We start from the raw sequence: 20,346 nt of genomic DNA, 5'->3' as shown, positions 1-20,346 counted from the left end.
ATTAAGTTTACACACTCAGAAATAGAGCTCTCTTGACCAAGGGGCCAATAGTAAGTATTGCTGAAAACACTACAGACTGCATCAATACGCCTCTTTTGATCAAAAATAAATGCCCTGTAGGTGTCACTGACACACAATGAACCACAGAGCTCTGGAAAATTGTCTGGATCTGAACATAAAAAACTGGCTTCCATGTACAGCAGGAGTTAAACATCTGCTGCTAGAGTGCGGATATGGTTTGGCAGTAAGCTCACGAGACGGCATCAGGATAGCAAAGCTGCTCCCACAAGATAAAGGTGGCCTCAGAGGCTTTGAGCCAAAGGCCTGGTTTCTACAGTAGATGTTTCAAAGCCAATACGCTTTGAGTACTTAGTTACTAGTAGCTTTATTTCTAAGAACGGCCTTTTGTAGCCTGCATACTTCATGGTTCGTTTTTTACAGCCACATAATGTATCTAAGAAAATACATCATTTTTTCTTACTGTTCTGTTTGTTGGGAGCCGTACTGCATTTGAAAAACGTTATGTGGTGCACCGTTCCAAGCAATGCTTTACGCTGGGCTCGTGCCCAGTATTTCAATCAGTTACTATTCGCCTTCTTCATATTTCGTCAGTATATGTATGGAAAGGCACTCATATCTTATTTTTGAAACTGTGCATATAAGAGCCATGTGTTATACCTATCCTATTGCTTTTGTTACACTGTCATAGTTCACTATAATGGCAAATTTCATTTCAGGAGTTAAATAAATAACTAAATAAAACACCCTAATGGCAGTGTCACTGATTAGGATGAGCCAAGCAGCACAACTGCCAGACATACACAGCCCTGAAGGACTACCATCCTCTGCATAAAAAAGCAAGAAAGTGCTCTGTAAACACAAGCACCAACAGCATTTATTTCACAGGACATAATTCTACTGCAAGCACTGGCCAACATGGTTCAAGCTATGCTCACGAAGGCAGAGCAAAACAAAGAGGACACCACCGTGCAGACCTTTGGCTTGTCCTTTGTCCCCGAGTTCAGTTTACACCTGAGTGAACTACCACATTGCCCAACAATACTCCCCAATCAGTTCCTCTAACTAGTGAACAATAACAAAACATGGACACCTCCAATGTGACTCACAGTCAACAATAAAAGTTTCTGATATCCAAGTTTTCACGACGCTGTAGCCTGTGACGACAACAAAGAGAATGCACTGCAGTAGGTTGCTTCATGAAGGATGCCATCTAAATATAGCATACATGAGAAAAAAGGTGCACACGGCTATTTCTTTTTGATGTACTTGAGGTACCGATGTCTGTCAAAGTTGTCTTCCAGCTCTTCCTGGATGACAACCACCTCCGGAGGCTTCGTCTTGACTAGAACAACCTGCTGCTGCTCTGGTGTCAGCTCCTCAAACTTCAGCAGCATCTAATAGGAAGAGAAGCTGACAAGATGGCAAATTCCATGAAGATCATGCATCTTTAGATTACAAGAGGTTGTCGTGTCTGCCAGAATGCGCATAAGCAAAAGTGCTTCAAGATATTATTCTCTCTAAGGTTGGATACAACTTTGAGTTCACAATGCAGCTCTGCCCATATTGGCGACTACCAACACTATTCCTCTGAGAAAAGGAATTAATCCATTATTCATTTTTTTGTTACCTAAGCAAAAAATAACCTTCATAAATTATAAGTGCGTTAATTCTGACGCCTCTGACTTTCATTAAAATTTCAATAAACGAGACAAGATGAGCCCGCAGCCTCTAGGCACTTCAAACGGGCTTAAACCTCCACGGCATTACTTTAAAGACATAGTGATTACAATAATAAGCTTGGTGACTACAATAATAAGCTTCCAAGATTGTCCGATTCCCACTTCACAGCCCGCCATTACGCACAGAAGCAGACCGTAACCATAATGTTTTTCTTCACGACTCATTGTAATGAATGAGTCACTTCATACACTTTTTGTCAGGAATCGAAGTGTCCATATAACCATTAACAAGGCACAACTGTACATACGAGCTTGTAAGGATGGTATGCTATGAGACTATGCACGGGAGGGTGATTATAATTTTTGAAGACTAACACAACTTTTTCCTGGAAGAGAAAAAAAAGAATTAAGTATAAAGAATTTGCCAAGGCACCAACCATGCCCATGCGTACTCACAGATCCAGGTATTCTTGAAGAATGCTCAAGCTATATATATATACACACACTTTGACTGACTTGAACTGTAAACACACTTTTTTTTAACAACTTCATAAGGTTCAAAGATTTTAACATAAACTGCCACTGTAGAACTGTAGTGGAGCAATGCACAAGGATAGCTTCCTTCTTTTTTGATCACAAAAGTAGATGTTGACATCTTAAAGTATAAGCAGGCTACAGTAGCAAGTGGGGCTGGGTTTGATCAGTCAACCAAATTATGGCTGCTAGTGATTATGGTTTGCACAAAACACACCTTCAGATGGGTCGGCAGAAGATGCTGATTTCTTCCGTCTTTGACTTGTGAAAAGCCTTTCAGCGCATGTCTCAGTCATGATTTTATTGACTCCTCGACGCTGGCCATAGTTCCTTATGGAAGCTCCCCTGCAACAGCTAAAAATAAAAACCACAAGTTGTTAAAATTTTGTCTTTATACTGCGTGATAGTATTTCGCCACACACTAAAGCACTGCTAGTGACAAAGTACGACATTAGCAAAAAAAAAGTTTTTTAAGAAAGCATACACATACTACAATAATGTTTAGAATATACAGTTGGCGGCTCATAAGACAGTAATGCTATAAGAATATGTTATCAAAGTAACTCAAACCACTAAGCCGACTTATAACACCACAAGATGGTTCCAACTGTAAGAAATGTTAGGGACAAACTAACAGGTAGCGTGTTTGGTATGACATGAAGGAGCACCTACTTTGTGAAGATGATCAATGCGACCTGAAACATATGTAGGGGTAGTTAGTAGACGGTTCTTAAGGACAGGGTTGTAGTAATAGATCTTATGAAATAGGCATAAGCGAGAAATTTTTCTGCGGAGTGAAAGCGGTGGCAATGATAAAGTAGTTTTCACAGCGGTAACACTGGAGTTACGGTGATAATTGGAAAGTATGAAACGTGACGCGCGGTTTTGAACAGATTCGATATCAGATGCTAATGATGCAAGGCCAGGGTCCCGGACAGATGCTGAATATTCCAATTTAGGCCGACCAAGTGTTATAAAGAAGCAATTTTATTGAACTCGAAGAAAGGTAGTAGTTACGACGCAGGTACCCCAACATATGGTTAGCATTGCTAGTAATAAATTCCACATGCAGATTCCAAGAAAGATTGGAAGTTATGTGCACACCAAGGTATTTATAGGAGGACACAGTTTCAAGAGGAGTATTATTAAGGTTGTAAGTGGCTACTTCAGTGTTACGTCGAGAAACACGCATATGTTTGCACTTATTAGTGTTTAGTTCCATGTGCCATAATTTACACCATTCTGAAACTTGGTTAATGTCAGATTTAAGAAAATAAATGTCAGAATCAAGTTTAATTTCAGGGTAAATAAAAGAATCGTCAGCAAAAAGACGTAAGGAAGAAACAACGTTAGTTAGTTAGTTAGTTAGTTATATGGGGTTTTATGGCGCATAAGCAACTATGGCTATCATGCGCCAAACACAAGGTTAGATGATGTTATGTCAAGTCTATAGAAGTTACATTATATTAAATTTAAAACATTGGCTTTCTTAAAAAAATTACAAACAAGTGAAAACTCGACGAGTGTTTGGTCGCCTAAAAGTAATGCGGGATGAAATGGTATGTGTTCATTGTAAAATACCGTAAAAATTTTCTTTCGAAGTTCTTCGAGATGCGAACAAGAGATTAAAATGTGATTCACTGTGAGCTCCTCACCACACATTTCACACTCAGGTTTGTCTTTTTTTGTTAATAAGAAGTTATGGGTGATGTGTGTGTGGCCTATGCGTAAACGACATAAAATTACTTCGATAAAACGTTCTTTATGACGGCATGATTTCCATTCTTTCAAAATAGGCTTTACAGTATGCAGCTTGTTGTTTCTTTCATTTTCCCAAGAAGCTTGCCATTTGGCTCTTAGTTTGCTATGCACTAACTTGATGTAATCCCTCGGAGGCAAACCCACATGTCTCACCTCCATGGTTCTGGCTTGTGCAGCACACGTGTCGGCTCTCTCATTATCCCTAATGCCAACGTGACTGGGAACCCAGCAGAATTTTATAACATGTTTTCGTGTTGTGACCTTTACTATATTGTGTATGATGCTTCCAATCAGTGGCTCTGTGGCATTTTTGGAGTTTAATGCTGTAAGGACGCTCAGTGAATCTGTATAAATGATGCTCTTTTTGATGTTTTCATTTGTTATTTTCTGTACCGCAACACTAATAGCATAACACTCCGCGGTGAAAACTGTAGCACACGAGGGCAGTCGTACTGCATTTTTATTTTTTCCTTGTATTACTGCGCTTCCTACATGAGCAGGAGTTTTTGACCCGTCAGTATAAAATGCTGTGTAATTTCTGTATTTTTCTTGTAGTGCTAGATATTCTTGTATTATATGGTCGTGTGGCGTACAGGTTTTACTGAAGCGTGTTAGTGTGAAGTCACACACTGTGGGGAGAGTGTACCACGGTGGTAGCGCTTCGTGTCTTGGGGCAATATTTTTGATTTCATTTAGTATGTTCAGGGTTTGACATTTTTCTTCGAAGCGCAAGAGCAACGGCTTAATTGCATGGGGCTTGTTGTTAAAGAGCATTCGGGATGGGCATTTCGTGACGATTGGGTAACAGAGATGTTTGGGCTGTGAAAGGATTTTGAGGATGTATGTACAAGTTAGTGCAGTTCTTCGATCTTCTAAGGAAGGTTCATTCGTTTCCACATACAGACTTGCTATTGGTGAAGTTCTGTAAGCACCTGAAGACAACCTTAAACCAAGATTGTGGATAGGATCCAGTCGTTTTATGTAGGATGGTCTTGCTGAGCCATATACGATGGACCCATAGTCTAACTTAGAGCGAACCAGAGAACGGTATATATGTAACAGGCATGCCCTATCAGACCCCCAGCGTTTTCTTGACAGTAGTTTCAGTACATTGAGGGCCTGGGAAGCTTTTTTCTTTAGGCTGTTTATATGTGGCAAGAAACTGAGCTTTTTATCGAAAGTTACCCCTAGAAATTTATGCTCTTGTTTGACAGGTAATGGGGTCTGGTTTAGATATAGTGTGGGGTCGGCCTGTAGGCCTCGTCTCAAAGAGAATAGAACCGCTACTGTTTTCCGAGGAGAAAATCTAAATCCGTTTCTATCTGCCCAGGTGGCCAGTTTATTTAGTGTTATTTGTATCTGTCGCTCACAGGTAGGTATGCTGGAAGACGTGCATGCTATTTGGAGGTCATCTACGTAAACTGAGTACATTATGGATTTTGGGATTACTTTTCCTATGGAGTTCATTTTGATGATGAATAAGGTCGTGCTGAGGATGCACCCCTGGGGTACGCCAGTTTCTTGTATAAAAGTGTTGGAGAAGGTTGCGCCTAGGCGGACTCGGAACGTGCGGTTGGTTAGGAAGTCGTTCAAACAGCTCAGCATCCTGCCGCGGATACCTAGGTCCGCTAGGTCACGGAGGATACCGAACCTCCACGTGGTATCGTAAGCCTTCTCCAGGTCGAAGAAGACCCCGATACAGTGTTGCTTGTGGATGAACGCTTCCCGAACTGTGTTCTCAAAGCGAACGAGGTGATCGGTTGTGGAACATGTCTTTTTAAACCCGCATTGGTGTATATCTAAAAGTTGCCGGGACTGAAGTGTGAAGGTTAGTCTGATGTTTAGAATGCTTTCGAATGATTTTGCTATACAGCTAGTGAGTGCTATTGGCCTGTAACTGGTGGGACTAGTTGGTGGTTTGCCAGGTTTTAGAAAAGGTACTATGATTGCTTCTCTCCATGCTTGGGGGATTTCTCCACTCATCCATATTTTATTGAAAAATTTTAGGAGAGCCTCTATGGCAGTCTCAGAGAGGTGAGCAAGCATGGCATAATGTATATTGTCTGGGCCTGGTGCTGTCTTTTTACCGGATGTTAGTACTGTGTTTAGTTCCTGCATTGTAATAAGCTGATTGTAGTCTTCATGTATGCATGTTCTGAAGGGAAGTTTTTGTTTTTCTTCTATTGTTTTGTGCTTTTGAAAGCAGTGTGTGTAGTTGGCTGAGCTTGATACTGTAGCAAAATGCTCACCCAATATATTGGCCTGCTCTTCTAATGTTGTTTGAGTACCGGGTGTTGTTAGCATTGGAAATGTGAAAGGAGTAAAATTTCCAGTGAATTTCCGCACCTGCTCCCACATTTTTTTTTATGTTATTGAGCTGTTTATCGAGGATATGTACTGTTGCCATGATGCCCTTTCTGCGTTTCGTCTGATGTATCGTGCTTTTGCTCTTGCTTTTTTAAAGTTTATGAGATTGTCATGTGTTGGATATCTCCGAAAAATGCCCCAGGCTTTGTTTTGTTTCTTTTTTGCATCTTTACATTCTTTTGTGTGCCAGTATTTGTGATTTTGTTTTACTATTCCAGAGGATTGAGGAAACGCTAAATGTGCGGCAGCTAAGATACAATTCGTGAATTTTTCATTTATCTCATTGATGTCAACATTTTCTAAAACTATTTTCTCTAATGTAGCTTGTGCTGTAAAAAGTTGCCAGTCAGCTAAATGTAGCTTCCAACACCGTGGTTTTGTGGGAATAACTGTTAGCGAGGATGAAAGACTTATTACGACAGGGAGATGATCACTTCCATATGGATTGTCTAAAACACTCCAGTTAAAATCGTTAAAAACAGACGGTGAACTAAAAGACAAATCTAAAACACTCATTTTCCCCGAGGTTGGGGAGCAGTATGTAGGCTTATTAGAGTTGAGTAAACAGACGTCATTGCATAAAATAAAATCCTCTATGAGATGGCCTCTAGCGTCAGTTTTTTCACTTCCCCAAAAATGTGAATGTGCATTAAAATCTCCAACTACCAGGTATGGCTCTGGTAGCTGCTCTAAAAGATCCTTCAAGTCATGTAGTGTTAAATTAAAGTGCGGATCGATATATAGTGAGCACACTGTGATGGTTTTATGGGCAACCAGTGTGGCTGCGACAGCTTCAAGTCTTGTTTTTAGTTTAAGCTCTCGAGCCGGGACGCCGCTTTTCACTATGATGGCTACGCCTCCCGATAGTCGGCTCGCCTGTTCCCGATCGCGGCGGAAAACAGTGTAATTCTTAAGTTATTTTTTTGGGGACCTAAATTTGTTTCTTGTAGACATAAGGCGACAGGAGTGTGTGCTCCTAGTATGTCTTTTATGTCACTGTAATTGTGTAAAAGTCCTCTACAATTCCATTGTATTATGAAAGCCATCTTATTTTTGTGTTTGTATAGGGTGAAAAACTAGATCAAGTTTTTGATGGCCCCGTGACTCGGGGCCTGTCTTTTTTTGATCGATCCAGAGAGCTCCGCCGACCGTCCGACGTGGACGGCCCGGGGCTGCCCGGGGTCGTGTCCATCGCCTCTGCGGAGGCGCTGGACGACCGTGCAGAAGGCACGTTCGCATTCGAGTTTGACCTCGACCTGTGGGAAGAGGTCTTGAGGCCCGCCGACCCGGGGGTCTGCGTTGCCTCCTTTGGGGTTTGCGGAGTAGCGCCAGCTACTCCACACGGGGGCGCGGGTGGCCCCGCCACAGGCTCACTGCGTGTGGCCTGGACAGGTGCCGTAGCCTGGTGTGGTGTGCCGCGCCCACGCACCACATCGGCGAAGTTTGTTTTTGCAGTGAAGGAGAATTTGTTTGTCTGAGCGTATTGCCTTCGTGCTTCTTTGAAAGAAATGTTTTGTGTAGTCTTGAGAGTAATAATTTCTTTTTCTTTTTTCCATGAAGGACAAGCTCTGGAGTAGGCAGCATGGTCTCCTTCACAGTTTGCACACCGTGGGTTAGCAACACATTCTTCGGATTGGTGTTCCTTCGAAGAGCATTTTGCGCAAGTTTTGCGGCCGCGACAACTCTGTGAGCCGTGGCCAAATCTCTGGCAGTTGAAACATCTGCGTGGGTTGGGAATATACGGTCTTACATTTATTTTCAGATATCCGACTTCTATGCTTTCAGGCAGTATGCTGGTGTTGAAAGTGAGGATGAGGTGTTTCGTGTCAATTTCTTTGTTGTCCTTCCTGATCTTTATTCGCTGAACATTTATGACATCTTGATCAGTAAGGCCCTCAAGCATTTCTTTTTCAGAGAGCTGGACAAAGTCGATTTCAGATATGACGCCTCGGACAGTGTTTAGAGATCGATGTGAAGTAACGGAGATCGGAATCTCCCCTATGGACACGAGGTTTGAGAGTTTAGAGTACTGGACGGTGTCATGCAATTCGAGTAGTAAGTCACCACTGGCCATTTTTGATACCTTGTACCCAAGGCCCAAGGTATCTGTCAAGCACTTTGCTACCAGGAACGGGGATATCAGTCTTGCTTGTTTTTCTTCTGCATTGCTATGTACAACATGGAATTTCGGGAAAGTTATCTTTCTTTTTTGGAAAAAGTCGCTTGCATCGGTCCGCCCTCTTTTCAGAGAGCGATCAAGTTTTGAAAGGGGGGGAGCCATAAAAAATTGAGGTTTTTCGGTCGTGGTGCCAGCCACCCACCATGGAGCCCAACAAGGGGACGCGACCGGAACTTGAAGGCAAGTCCTGCCCACGCCAGCTGTACACCTTAACTATAACCTAATATGACGCAACTCAGGGTAGTTGGTCACACACGGTTAACCCTCGCCGCCAGGAAAAAGAGGAAAAAAACGAAGAAGAGAGGAGGATACAGGAAAGTTGTAAGAAAGGGAATAGGAAAGTGAAAGATAGAGGGGAGGACAGGAAAAGGCGACTGCCGATTTCCTCCGGTTGGGTCAGGCCGGAGGTGCCGTCTGCAGGAAGCTGGGGCCAAAGTGGTGTGTTGCCTCCGCCGAGGGGCCTTAAGGGTCCAAACGCTCGGCATCGGCTCAACCACCAGGATCCCCTTTTCCCCGGACACGGCGATGCCACGCACGGCTAAGCGCGGATGCTCGGGTCCGTGGTGACGCATTGTTCACCATCATCCCCCTGCGGGGATGTCCCTGCGGATGCTCGGGTTAACCCCGTGGTGTCGCCACTCACCAACGTCTGCAAGCTGCAGACGCCTCCCTGCGGGGAGGAAGAAACAACGTTGTTAGGCAAGTCATTTATATGAATTAGAAAAAGAAGGGGCCCTAGTACAGAGCCCTCGGGAACGCCTGAGCCCACTGGAGAGGAACGAGAGTTCGATTTATTTGCTGTCACGTATTGGGAACGATTAGTGAGGAAAGCCTGAAGCCACGAAATGATGTTAGGGTCGAGTTTGAGATTATTTAATTTGAAAAGTAGTAATGGGTGAGAAACTTTGTCAAAGGCTTTGGAGAAATCGAGAAATATAGTCAGCCATGGAACCCCGATCAAGAATGAAATGAAGATCCTGTGAAAAGCATAGAAGCTGAGTCTCACATGAGAATGATTTACGAAACCCGTGTTCACAATGACTGAAAAAAGAATTTGACTCAAGAAAACTGGCGAGGTGCGAGAAGATGACATGTTCCATGATCTTGCAAGGGATGCTAACAAGTGAAATGGGCCGATAGTTATTAAGAGAATGTTTGTCCCCAGCCTTGTGCAGGGGAGCCACCTTGCCCACCTTCCAGTCGCTAGGGACACAGCCAGTGAAAGCTGACGAAAGGTGTAGGCGTGTCACCGCAATCCTGCGCATCCGAAGAAGTACAGCACAGGACACCAAGCTGTAGACATGAAGTGACCTGGGCAAAGAAACGGAAGAAATTGAAGAGCCGTTTCGCACTCTGTACTTCGAAACTGAGAGCGAAAAACCGCGAAACACGTGAAGAGCGCGTCTGTACGTGTGATGGCGATGGCGATCGGAGGCCAAAAGGCAAGAGCTAGAACCTCAGCCTTGCCTCAGCTGACGGCTACTCACGGGAAACTGTGGAAAAGAATGTTGACGCTTCCGCACGGTCCCTTGCTAAGGTACCTTGTAAATAACCGGCAGGAAGCGAAAGTGACTCAATATATTATAAAAACACCGTTAAAAATGCAAAGAAAAAAACTCGAGCTTGGTGGCAACTTTCATCATCTCGTTTCAAAGGAGACGCTCCTATCATCCATCCATCCATCCGTCCGTCCGTCGTAAGCCGACCGCGTGATAATGGTCAATCTGCGTTTTGTGTTTTAATTATTTTTGAACGTTTTTTCTCTGTGCCCATCGTCGAAGTGCCTAGCACAAACTGCTGCGTCGTTAACCATGAAATTCTTTTCTAGCATTGACCGACGGGAATTATGTTTGTTATTTTCGTATCACTACCATATGTTTCCATCGCCAGCCACGCCACGCCCGTAGTTAAGAGATTATTCGTTGGCATGTGCGGCTCCTCCGTGCATGCTGTGCGCATGCATAAACATCGATTGCCGAATTTTCCTTCCTTTATACTGACGGAACTGAAAAGCAGCCGACGAGGCGTCCGAAGATCTCCAGCACGATCACTTCAACATGGCACTGTCTTTGACAGACCCGCCGCTTTTGTTGTGCAGCAAAATAGAGCATAACAATTACTCATATATCAGGGAATGTCTGAAGAAGCAGTAACTATGCTTGACCCACCTTGTGCCGTGATATATGCTTAAAGTCAGCTGGATTTAGGTATGGAGTGAAGGTGAGGCACAGTCCCTGATGACGCTCGTAATTTTCACACTACTTTGCAAGGCAAACGCATTAGTGATGGCGATAGGTCTGTCACTGATTTAAAAAGTATACATGTTGCATTAGGTTTGGTTTGGTTTATGGGGTTTAACGTCCAAAAGCGACTAAGGCTATGAGAGAAGCGGTAGAGGAGGGCTCCAGAAATTTCGACCACCTGGGGTTCTTTAACGTGCACTGACATCGCACAGTACATGGGCCTCTAGAATTTCTCCTCCAAAGAAATTCAACCACCGCGGCCGGGATTGAACCCGCGTCTTTCGGGTAAGCAGCCGAGCACCGTAACCACTGAGCCACCGCGGCGGCTACATGTTGCATTATTAAATCCCGACTTCAAGCATTTGGGCGAGTTGGTAAGTATTCATGACTTTGTTCACAGCGCAGCAAGAATGGGAAAGACGAAAGAGTGACTCTGGCTAGAAGGCAAAAGGGGTGCTTGCCAAGTGCGTCATTTGTCACCGTCAGTACCCTGCGAGGGGGGCGGGGGGGTTATCAGGTCCTCTTTTCTTGCGGTGCCATATACAGCCGGCCAAATCTTTAGCTGGCGTGCGCGACGGCTGCTTTTTCTGCGTTTCTGCACTTTGTGACGAAGCAAACTTCAGGAAAGCTCAATATTAAGCAGGGTTTTCGTGAGCCTCTGCTTAAATTTGATATCTTAGCAACTTTGCGCCGTCACAAGCTGCAAGAGCACGGAAAAAGCGGCCGTCGTGCACGCCAGCTAAAGATTTGGCCGGCTGTACATTGGCCAAACTGGCAGGTGTGTCTGTTGGAGCATGAGAATACGAGAAAAAATGATCCCCTTTCCCACACAGGCGCCCACTGCAGGAACTGCCAGTGTAAGCATGCGAAAGATCACGCAGAAAGGAGAGAAAAAGGTGACCTCCTTGCCCAGTCTACGTTTATATGCAAGGAGTGCAAAAGCGTACCCGATTATAAGAACACGCGCATCCTCTTCCGACACAGCGATAAAGTCACACGCCAGATAATGGAGACCTTTCATATTCACCAGAAAGGCACTTTGTGTGTATCAGCAGCCCTTCCATTGCTTTATCTAAGAGGGAATTGAGGTATCTGAACTCCCACCTGCCTTCCAGATAACTTCTGTGTTCTTGATAAGTGTTTTAATGTTTGTATATATTCGCCTTTCGTTCTCCAATAAAAACTATTTGATAGTTAGCGCTTGTTTGTGTCACTCTTTCGTCTTTCCCGTTCTTGTTGCGCTGTGAACAAAATCATGAATTATCCAGATATATTTACAAAGATTAAGTAGCCTAATATTTTGATAGTTGCCCTGATGTTGTGATAGTTACCCTTCTCTTAGTATCCACTTCTATTGATCTCAATTTGTGCTCGAAACACTGAGCAGATATAGGGATATCGGTCATCCCCTAGTGCATGTTGTTATTTTATTATTCATTTCTAATAGTGACTAAACTCACCCACTGCCACCCTTGATCAACCTCATTACACTATCACCGCTCACCTCCCTCTAGAGGCGTCATCCGCCAAACCATACCACACAAGCGCAATAAACGCTTGTAAAGGCCGAACTCATTATATTAAAAGAATAAAAATAATTATTGAAGGTAAATCCAACCACTTTCGGCCGCCGCGGTGGCTCAGTGGTTATGGCGCTTGGCTGCTGGCCCGAAAGACGCGGGTTCGATAGCGGCCGCAGCGGTTGAATTTCGATGGAGGCGAAAGTCTAGAGGCCCGTCTACTGTGCGATGTCATTACACGTAAAAGAACCCCAGGTGGTCAAAATTTCCGGAGACCTTCACTACGGCGTCCCTGATAGCGTTAGTTGCTTTAGGACGTTAAACCCCCGTAAACCAAACCAACCGTTTTCGCAAATCTGTCGCCTCATATGCCTGGTCCTTCCGTAATCCACCGTTTTCACAAGATGTGGCAGTCTCTGCGAAGTGGCGAAAAATTCTTCTGGTAGAGTTCGAGAACAAACACACTTTATTTCCACGAGGAGCGGCGGAGTGGCAAGTGTATGTATGATAGCTGGCGCCATCTGTCGTATGCGCATGTCGCTGACAAGAACTGTGTATGCGCAGCTAGAATCCGTGTGTGTGTGTGTGTGTGTGGGGGGGGGGTGACAGTCGAGCGTGCTTTAAAGGATGGCATCCATAGGCAGCCTGCTAGGTGGTGGTTAAATTAATGATTGGTAGCGCGCGGTTGCTCAGGAAGAGCAACCTGGATTGCCAAATTGTACGGTTGGCAGCGCCTGCCATCCCAGGGCAGTGGCACACCTCTTAAAACCTGCATCACTGTGACAGGAGTGCTATGAGGACTCCCAGGGATCTATAACTGTTAAGCAGAGAAAGGATAATTCTGCATATAATTCTGCACCCATTCGCTATCGCGTCATACCCTTAAGAGGGAGCGCGGGTCGTGGTAGGGCGGCGAGTGTCTTCACGAAGTTAGCGCGCACATCAGGAGGAGTGCGGCGGCGTAACGGCAGCGAATACGTAGAGCCATGCAGAGTTAGAATCGCCAGCTGCGAACGTTCGAATTGTAAAAAGAAAAGAGGAATAGCGTGGTATGTCCGTCGCAATGCTGAAAAACCGAAAGAATCGCATGTCAATTCTTATAAGTTGAGTCACATGTAAAAAAAAAACTTTGGAGCAGGCTGTGAACTTCATGGGAGCTACTCCCCGCAGGGGCGTCTGATTCATGCAGACGGTGAGTTGCGACACCACGGGTACCTGAGCATTCGCAGGGACATCCCCGCAAGGGGATGATGGTGAGCAGTGCGTCACCACGGACCCGAGCACCCGCGCTTAGCCGTGCGTGGCATCGCCGTGTCTGGGGAAAAGGGGACCCTGGTGGTTGAGCCAACGCCGAGCGTTTGGGCTGCGAAACACTGCTTGGGGGAATCCGGCTATACTTGAGGTGGATTGTTTATGTCACACAGATGCTGACTTAAAAAGAATTACAGGAATCGATGCACAGGAACGGGAGTTATTCAATGAAGAAATTTCAAAATACGAGCAAAGAAAACGCTGCCCTCAACTCGATTTTGGCGGGGCTTCCCACTCCTATTTCGCTCTCCCAATGACGGCACCTGGCGCAACCAATCAAAACAGCCTGCCAGAGCACGTCGCGGAAGTTTGCACTCCATGGTTGCCTGCTCTCTGTAACTCGTTCTTGCTGAGACTGGCAGCGTCGTTTCCATGCGAGAGCCCCTGGTGGTGTTTTTATTTTACTCGCTTTGCAGGGCTTTTATCTAAGACAAACAAGTTGTTTTTGTTGATCTAAAATAAAACGCAGACAGGTGACAAAAATGGGTCTATTTATTCACACAATTTGCAGTATATTCACTGTTTGTCCAATCATCAAGCTCGTGCCAGGTGAGATCATATCCGCTGCTAAAACCCGCCACTGTGTGGGGACACCATCAGAGCCATGAATTTGTCTTTGGGAGGACATTAAAATATTAAAAAACGGAATATACGCTGTATTACCGACGCTAATAGCACCATTGTAACTCACTGTATGCGATCAACAGGCAGAACAGTCAACTAAGATTGTGTTTCTGGGCCCCTTTAATGGGGTAGAGACACATTTTTGCGTTGTACCTCTGTAAATAATGCGTAGCGATTCAGTGAGCATGGAACACCATCTTAGAAGCATGAACTCGCATTATATAATTAATAATCGTATAGGTGGTGTCCAACTTATGGCGGACATTGCGTCACGGCGAAGTTTCGTCACGTGAATTCTAACTTCGAGGTCTTTTCTGTCGCGGTTTTTGCATTGATTTTGCCTGTGAACGTGAGCTTTCGAGAATATTTTTTTTATTTTAGACGTCCACAGCACCGAGAAAATGGTGTGTTGCGCTGCCCTAAACTGCAGCAACTCTGGCAAAGCAGGCTATAAGATGTTCAGAGTGCCATGGGACAGAGAGCGACAAAACCAGTGGGCCGTTGCTATCCGCCGGCAGACGGCAAACTGTGGATGCCCACCGACAACTCTCGGCTTTGCTCCGAGCATTTCGTCAGTGGTACGTGTTTGAGACCCTTGCGTAAAAAATGCAGTCTGCTTGAGTGGGTTTTGCTCTTCTTTTTCCTTCAGGAGCACCAAGTGCTGACCCAGGCGACATTGATTATGTGCCGCAGCTGTTTTCATATATGACAACAGCAGCGCTCGGTCATTTCGCATCCTGAAAAGGTTCGTACGAATGCCTTCTTGTTCCTTCAGTGTTTAGAGATGTTGTACGCGTTGAAATAATTTTCTTTTTACCTCAGTCATCAGCGGTACGCTCACATAGCTGAGGTCTGATATCAGCGTGTGCCACCACTGCTGGCAGCTGTAGGAACGGCAACAGCAAGCGCTGCGGAGTCAGCTGCAGGCGGTGGCTCTGTGACACTGCCAGACGAGGCAGAAGCATCAGGCACCACGTTCACGGACTTCGAGGCTGCCTGTGATGCTGGAGGAAGGCTGGCCGATGCAGGCAAGCAGCCATGCACTTATTTGCAGCAACAAGTTAGTGTAATGGGTGCTAGTTGAAATTTTAAGTGAATCTCATTTTCTTGTCGAGATCTTAATTGAAGATGGTTGTTTCCTTTTTGTCATGTTGAAATCATCCGAGTTAGAGCACCCACATATGAACTATTCTTTTGACAGCTTTGAAAGCTTCTATGTCTCTCACACCTGTTGGATATTTTCTAGTTAGTGCTTTGATTTACATAATGACATTCTCTTCTATTTTAGGAACTCAGACAGAGGCTACTGTCTGCATCAGCTGCAGCCAACTGGGCGCTGAATGCGAGAAGCTGAGACGAAGTGTGTGACCTGAGCAAAGCAAAGAGGCGGCTAAGGCAGCAAAAGGCCAGGGATGCAGATTTGGCTGCAATGACTGAAGCCAAAGTTGCATTTTACACTGGTATGTGTGGCTCCTTCCTCTAATATAACTCCTCTTTCTGCATTCCATTGTGACAACTTGGATTGGTGTAAAATGAGCCCATATTCATTCAGCCATACGATATAGTGGTGCTCTTAGGCCAGAATATTATGTGGAAACACAACTCTGATTGCGGCTTCCAACTGTTACCAGGATGTAGTACAGTTCACTGAAAGTCGTTTTCTTCTATCTTTTCAGGTCTGTCCAAAGCAATTTTTTTTACTCTTGTCGCTTGTCGCAGGAGACCTGCCTTCTAACTATACTGCATTGCCACAAGGAACACAGTTGTTTTTGTTCCTGATGCATCTGAGGCGTTTTTCTGTAAAGGACCTGGCCTACCTTTTTTTGTGTCCCGTACCACAGTGACTGCCGTTTTGAAGGTTTGGATGGAGCTCATGAAGGCTTTGTGCAAGAAATTAATAAAATTCCCTGACCCGGCTGTTGCCCAGTCATGGTTGACTGCGAAGGACAGGCACTTTTTCCCGAAGCTGCGGTGCATCAACTGCACAGAAGTTGCAGTGTCAAGGTATGTCTGCATTATAAGCAGTGGTATATTTCTTCAGCACTGTATAGAAACGGATTTTCACGCCCAATACTGAAACACTTTTTTTTTTGCTTACAGACCATTCAACCTCAAGACAAAGCAGGAAGTGTGGAGTAATTACAAGCAGGACTGCACACTAAAGTTCCTTGTATGTGTGAGCCCACATGGTGCAGTTATGTTTGTGTCCCCTGTGTATGGAGGGAGAGTGACAGACAAGCAGATCACATTAGAAAGTGGTAAGTTTATTTATTGCTTCTTTTCACTCTTCATGTTTTAATTTTAGCGTTATGAAAAGCCCCACTTTGAACAGTCGCAGTCGTTCACCTTTATTCATACAGCACATAAACTTCAGATGAGGCGGATGAGATGGGCGGAACTTCAGATGAGGCAGATGAGGCGGAACAAAATCAATCCTCCAAAGTAGAGCCTTTGCATTCAAGATTGCTTACGAGCTGAGTATCGTAGTACAAATAAATTACAATTTACAATTATTTACAATTAATGCATTACAATTCTATTACAAATAAATACTTTCATCTAAAGCTGAAGTGTGATGAAGTGCATGCTTTTGAATTAGTGTAGTACTTAAATGAAGTTAGTTTCACATTTTCACTTTAAAGGTCTACTGGACATTTTGGAGATGGTGACCAGGTGCTGGCTGACGGGTTTCCTCCTTCACGAAGAGTTTTTTGTTAGAGGAGTGCACCTCATCACACCCGCCTTCACGAAAGGAAAACAGCAGCTCCTGGAAATGGAGGTCGTAAAGTCCAGGCGTGTGTCCTCGTCAAGGATCATCGTTGAGAGCGCCATTGGCCACCTCAAGAAATGGAAGATGCTGCAGGGAACTGTGGCCTACAATCTCGTCCCAAAGTTCGAGGATTACCTCACTATTATTTGTGGGCTGACAAACATGGCCCCGTCCCTGGCAGCAAAATGTAAGCGTTCATTTGCTTAGATTTGTACAATCATCTGGCTGCTAGAAACTGCATAGCCTGGGTAGAATAATTTTGCCAAAAAAGCTTTCGAGAGCCTTGATGTGCGTATCCATGAAGCTTGCTTCTTTTTCCACCTTAATCAAAATGCCTCCCTTATCTATGTGCAGATAAAGGTAGCACAGACTACACTTAAAAAGATTCAAATGCAACTGTGCCTGAATCTGGTAATAGTATTTGTGAGTCACTTTCACAGTGCCTGCAGCATCCAAACAGAAGTCTACTTTAGCTTGCCCTTCTGTGATAAGGTCATCTGGGTCCACATCTCTAAGACTGTACAAACATTTAACTTCAAGAAGTGATGGTGCGTGCCACTTACAGTGAAAGACCCCATCCGGGCTACATCCAAGATATGGGTACTCCGGTGGTATCATGAGTCCACACTCTTCTAGAGTAGCATCTATATGCTGCATTTTATACGCATTGAGGGCTCGTTCCTTTGCCAGCAGCTCAAATTCAATGCCGTACTGGATAGCTGGGCTGAAAATCTCTGCTGGATGCAGTAATCTATTGATAAGTGAAGTACACTTCACCTGTTTAGAGCGGCATACCTCTTTAAAAATTGAAGCAGTAATTCTTCCTTTGCGATGGAGGCACCACAAAGCGCTCTTTCTCTGTTCTTTCGTAGCCGCTTCAATCTGTAAAGCTGTGGGCATGGTGATTTTAAGATTTCTGATAGCTGCTTGGTAATTTTTGTCTACCTCTGGGTTCAAAGGTTTGAACTCGCAGAGTGGTCTGTTAACTGTAATCTCAAACTCTGCATCTTGCTCTTCTACTTCACTCTGGTTGGCCTCGTTGCACCCATTTTCTTTCTCATCAACAAGAGTGAAGTACCTTGCTGTTGGAGCAACCTGCGAAGTGAAATGTTTGTAGAATGATTAACACAAATCCCGAACGTGGGTGAGCCACAAAAACTGAATGGTTCGGCGATGAGAGATGAGTGGCTCAGCAGTCTGTAGGGGTAGAAAGCTGGTTAGTAGTGGTAATGCAACAATACAGATTGTTTTAAAGTGGCTATATAAAACCTGACGCTTATATAAACATTGAAGGAATAGTTTAGCTTGTCAAGATTTTCAGGGAACACATGATATGGAACAGAAGGATAGTAAACTGAAATCCGTAGGAAATGCTGAAACAAGCTTAGACCAAGCTCTTGCATTAGGCAGAAAAAGTGCATCAAGATGTCTATGCCCTGTACTCTATAATAGGAATTCCCATTTCAACGTCTTGAACATTAGGCTGTCTTACCATATTCTCTCCAAAAATGCTGCAGAAGTACACAGACAGCTTATGTGAAACACTACTTTCACGAGGGTTTCCCACAAGCAGATAAACTCGAGTAACTTGCCTTCCGCAGTTCTGCAATAAAATTGCCTACGTCAACAGCAGAGTCTGCTTTTGCTTGCTCTTCTTCATGCTTTGGGTTGGTACCTGGCTTTTCGTGCCTCTTGTGGTGCCTGTACCGAAGATGAGCAGCAAGCTTCGGCTCCACCTGTGTCATTTAACAGGCTTAGCATTAAGATAATAATGCCAAGTGCAGTGCTTTCGTCTAGACACAAGCGATGCAAATGCTGCACATTTCTGAATATACATGCATGTATATTTACCTTTTTCAGCCGAGGCACCAACCACTGGCATCGGACATCCGTAGGTGCACGGGTGGGCTGCTTGTTCTCCTTTGACCACGCCTCCACGGGTGGGCTGCTTGTTCTCCTTTGACCACGCCTCCAATACAAAGCACACAGCAGCACAGTGGCTGCAGGCCCGCCCCTGTCTTGAGTGGAAGCAAGATTCGCACCACACATTCTAGTTTAGTTTATGGTTTAACATCCCAAAGAGACTGAGGGTATGAGGGACGCCGTAGTAGACATCTCCGGAAATTTCGGCTAGCTGCGATGCTTTAATGTGCACCAACATCGACGGTACACGTGCACCTTGCGTTTTGCCTCCATCAAAAAGCAGCTGGGGTTGAACCCGCAACCTTGGGTTCAGTAGTTGAGCGCCGTAACCACTGAGCCACCTTGGCAAGGTGCACCACACACTTTAAATGAATAGCTACGAGCACCATGAAGTACCATTGTTGCAGATGGCGAACCTGAAATAAACATGCACTGTTCAGAAATCAAGTATGGCAGTTAACCTTCACATCTGTGGCAGTTGCACACCAGAGGCATGTTACAGTGCATGATTATGCTTGGTAAGTTTCATGCATGTAGCAGTACACAAAAGCTCGCAGGCGTCTTCCCCGACGACATCTGATCCCTACAGCCCCGTCGACTAACGCATTCCACCATTCCCCCCGAACTAACACAACCATTAACACTGGCGACGAGAAATAGGATTTAGAACGCACGCAGTTCGAAGTGTCACCGATGGCTACTAGAGGACTACACGGTGGCATCGAGCCTTTTAACGGCAAGAATTGGTCATCGTAGATTCAGCGCCTCACATTCTATTTCATGGCAAATGATGTCTCCGATGAAGCAAAGAAGCGCGTGCTCCTCCTGACGCTATGCGGAGCCGACAACTTCGAGACTGCCTGCGCGCTGGTCGCACCGAACACTCCTGGAGAAGTCAGCTATGAAGATCTGGTCACACTTCTCCAGAAGCACTTCGATGCCAGACCATCTGAGCTCTACAGCCGGTACGTTTTCCAGCGACGTGACGAACTGCCGGATGAATCGATCAGCAGCTACGTCGCAGCCCTCAGAGGTTTGACAGCTGATTGCAACTTTGGGGTGCTAACGACAACGTCTGCAACATCGACGCCTCCGACAGAAAGCCATACAGTCGTCGTAACGAACCCCACCATGCTGCCCCAGGACGTCATGCTTCGCGACAGGTTCGTGTGCGGTATACGCGATGAGCACCTCCAACAGAGACTGTTCGCGGAGAAAGACTTGACGTTTCAACGTGCTTTGGACCTGGCACTGTCTACAGAAAGTGCATCAAGGCAGCAGCGAGGACTCACGGGAGCGACGAGCTCCGCAGAAGTGCACAAGACTTCTCAACCCACAAAGGAATGCAAAAACGCACCGCAGCAACGGCGTTGCTATCGATGTGACGGCTTGCACGACGCTGCTACCTGCAAGT

General features: G+C 45.1%; 3 protein-coding genes across 9 annotated transcripts in view; all 3 read right to left on the bottom strand.

Annotated features, from left to right (window-relative positions):
• Positions 1–934: 934 nt before the first annotated feature.
• LOC149333962 (uncharacterized) overlaps positions 935–20,346 on the bottom strand; it is a 159,797-nt gene continuing 140,385 nt past the window's right edge. For 2 of the 7 annotated variants that reach the window (XR_016285348.1, XM_089558845.1), the window contains 2 exons: positions 9,735–9,852; positions 935–2,588 (listed from right to left, as the gene is read on the bottom strand). Coding sequence is in view for 3 of the 7 variants with exons in the window: in XM_089558845.1 (XP_089414971.1) it covers positions 2,535–2,588; positions 9,735–9,852 (172 nt within the window). In the remaining 4 variants the exon portion in view is untranslated. Of the gene's footprint in view, positions 2,589–9,734; positions 9,853–18,123; positions 18,746–18,860; positions 19,028–20,346 lie in introns of those variants that run through there. The other 5 variants (XR_016285346.1, XR_016285347.1, XM_089558846.1 and 2 more) reach the window with 5 other exon arrangements.
• LOC149333970 (uncharacterized) lies at positions 2,612–9,016 on the bottom strand. The gene has a single exon (XM_089558843.1). The coding sequence runs from the start codon at positions 8,641–8,643 to the stop codon at positions 7,444–7,446; it is 1,200 nt and encodes a 399-aa protein (XP_089414969.1). The 5' UTR covers positions 8,644–9,016; the 3' UTR covers positions 2,612–7,443.
• Positions 13,702–18,128, bottom strand: LOC149333969 (uncharacterized; the record flags this gene model as incomplete). The annotated part of the gene is made up of 1 exon (XM_089555825.1): positions 13,702–18,128. A coding segment is annotated over one exon (891 nt), but the record flags the coding sequence as incomplete, so codon positions are not given.

Source organism: Amblyomma mixtum, chromosome 8, assembly GCF_055824585.1.
Source record: "Amblyomma mixtum isolate Tamu chromosome 8, ASM5582458v1, whole genome shotgun sequence".
Taxonomy (NCBI): domain Eukaryota; kingdom Metazoa; phylum Arthropoda; class Arachnida; order Ixodida; family Ixodidae; genus Amblyomma; species Amblyomma mixtum.
The sequence above is the reverse complement of the archived record's forward strand: the minus strand, read 5'-3'. Positions and strand labels throughout refer to the sequence as shown.

Bases quoted from the DNA above. Each gene is read 5' to 3' on its own strand.
- LOC149333970 (XM_089558843.1), bottom strand. From the start codon at position 8,643: ATGGCTCCCCCCCTTTCAAAACTTGATCGCTCTCTGAAAAGAGGGCGG.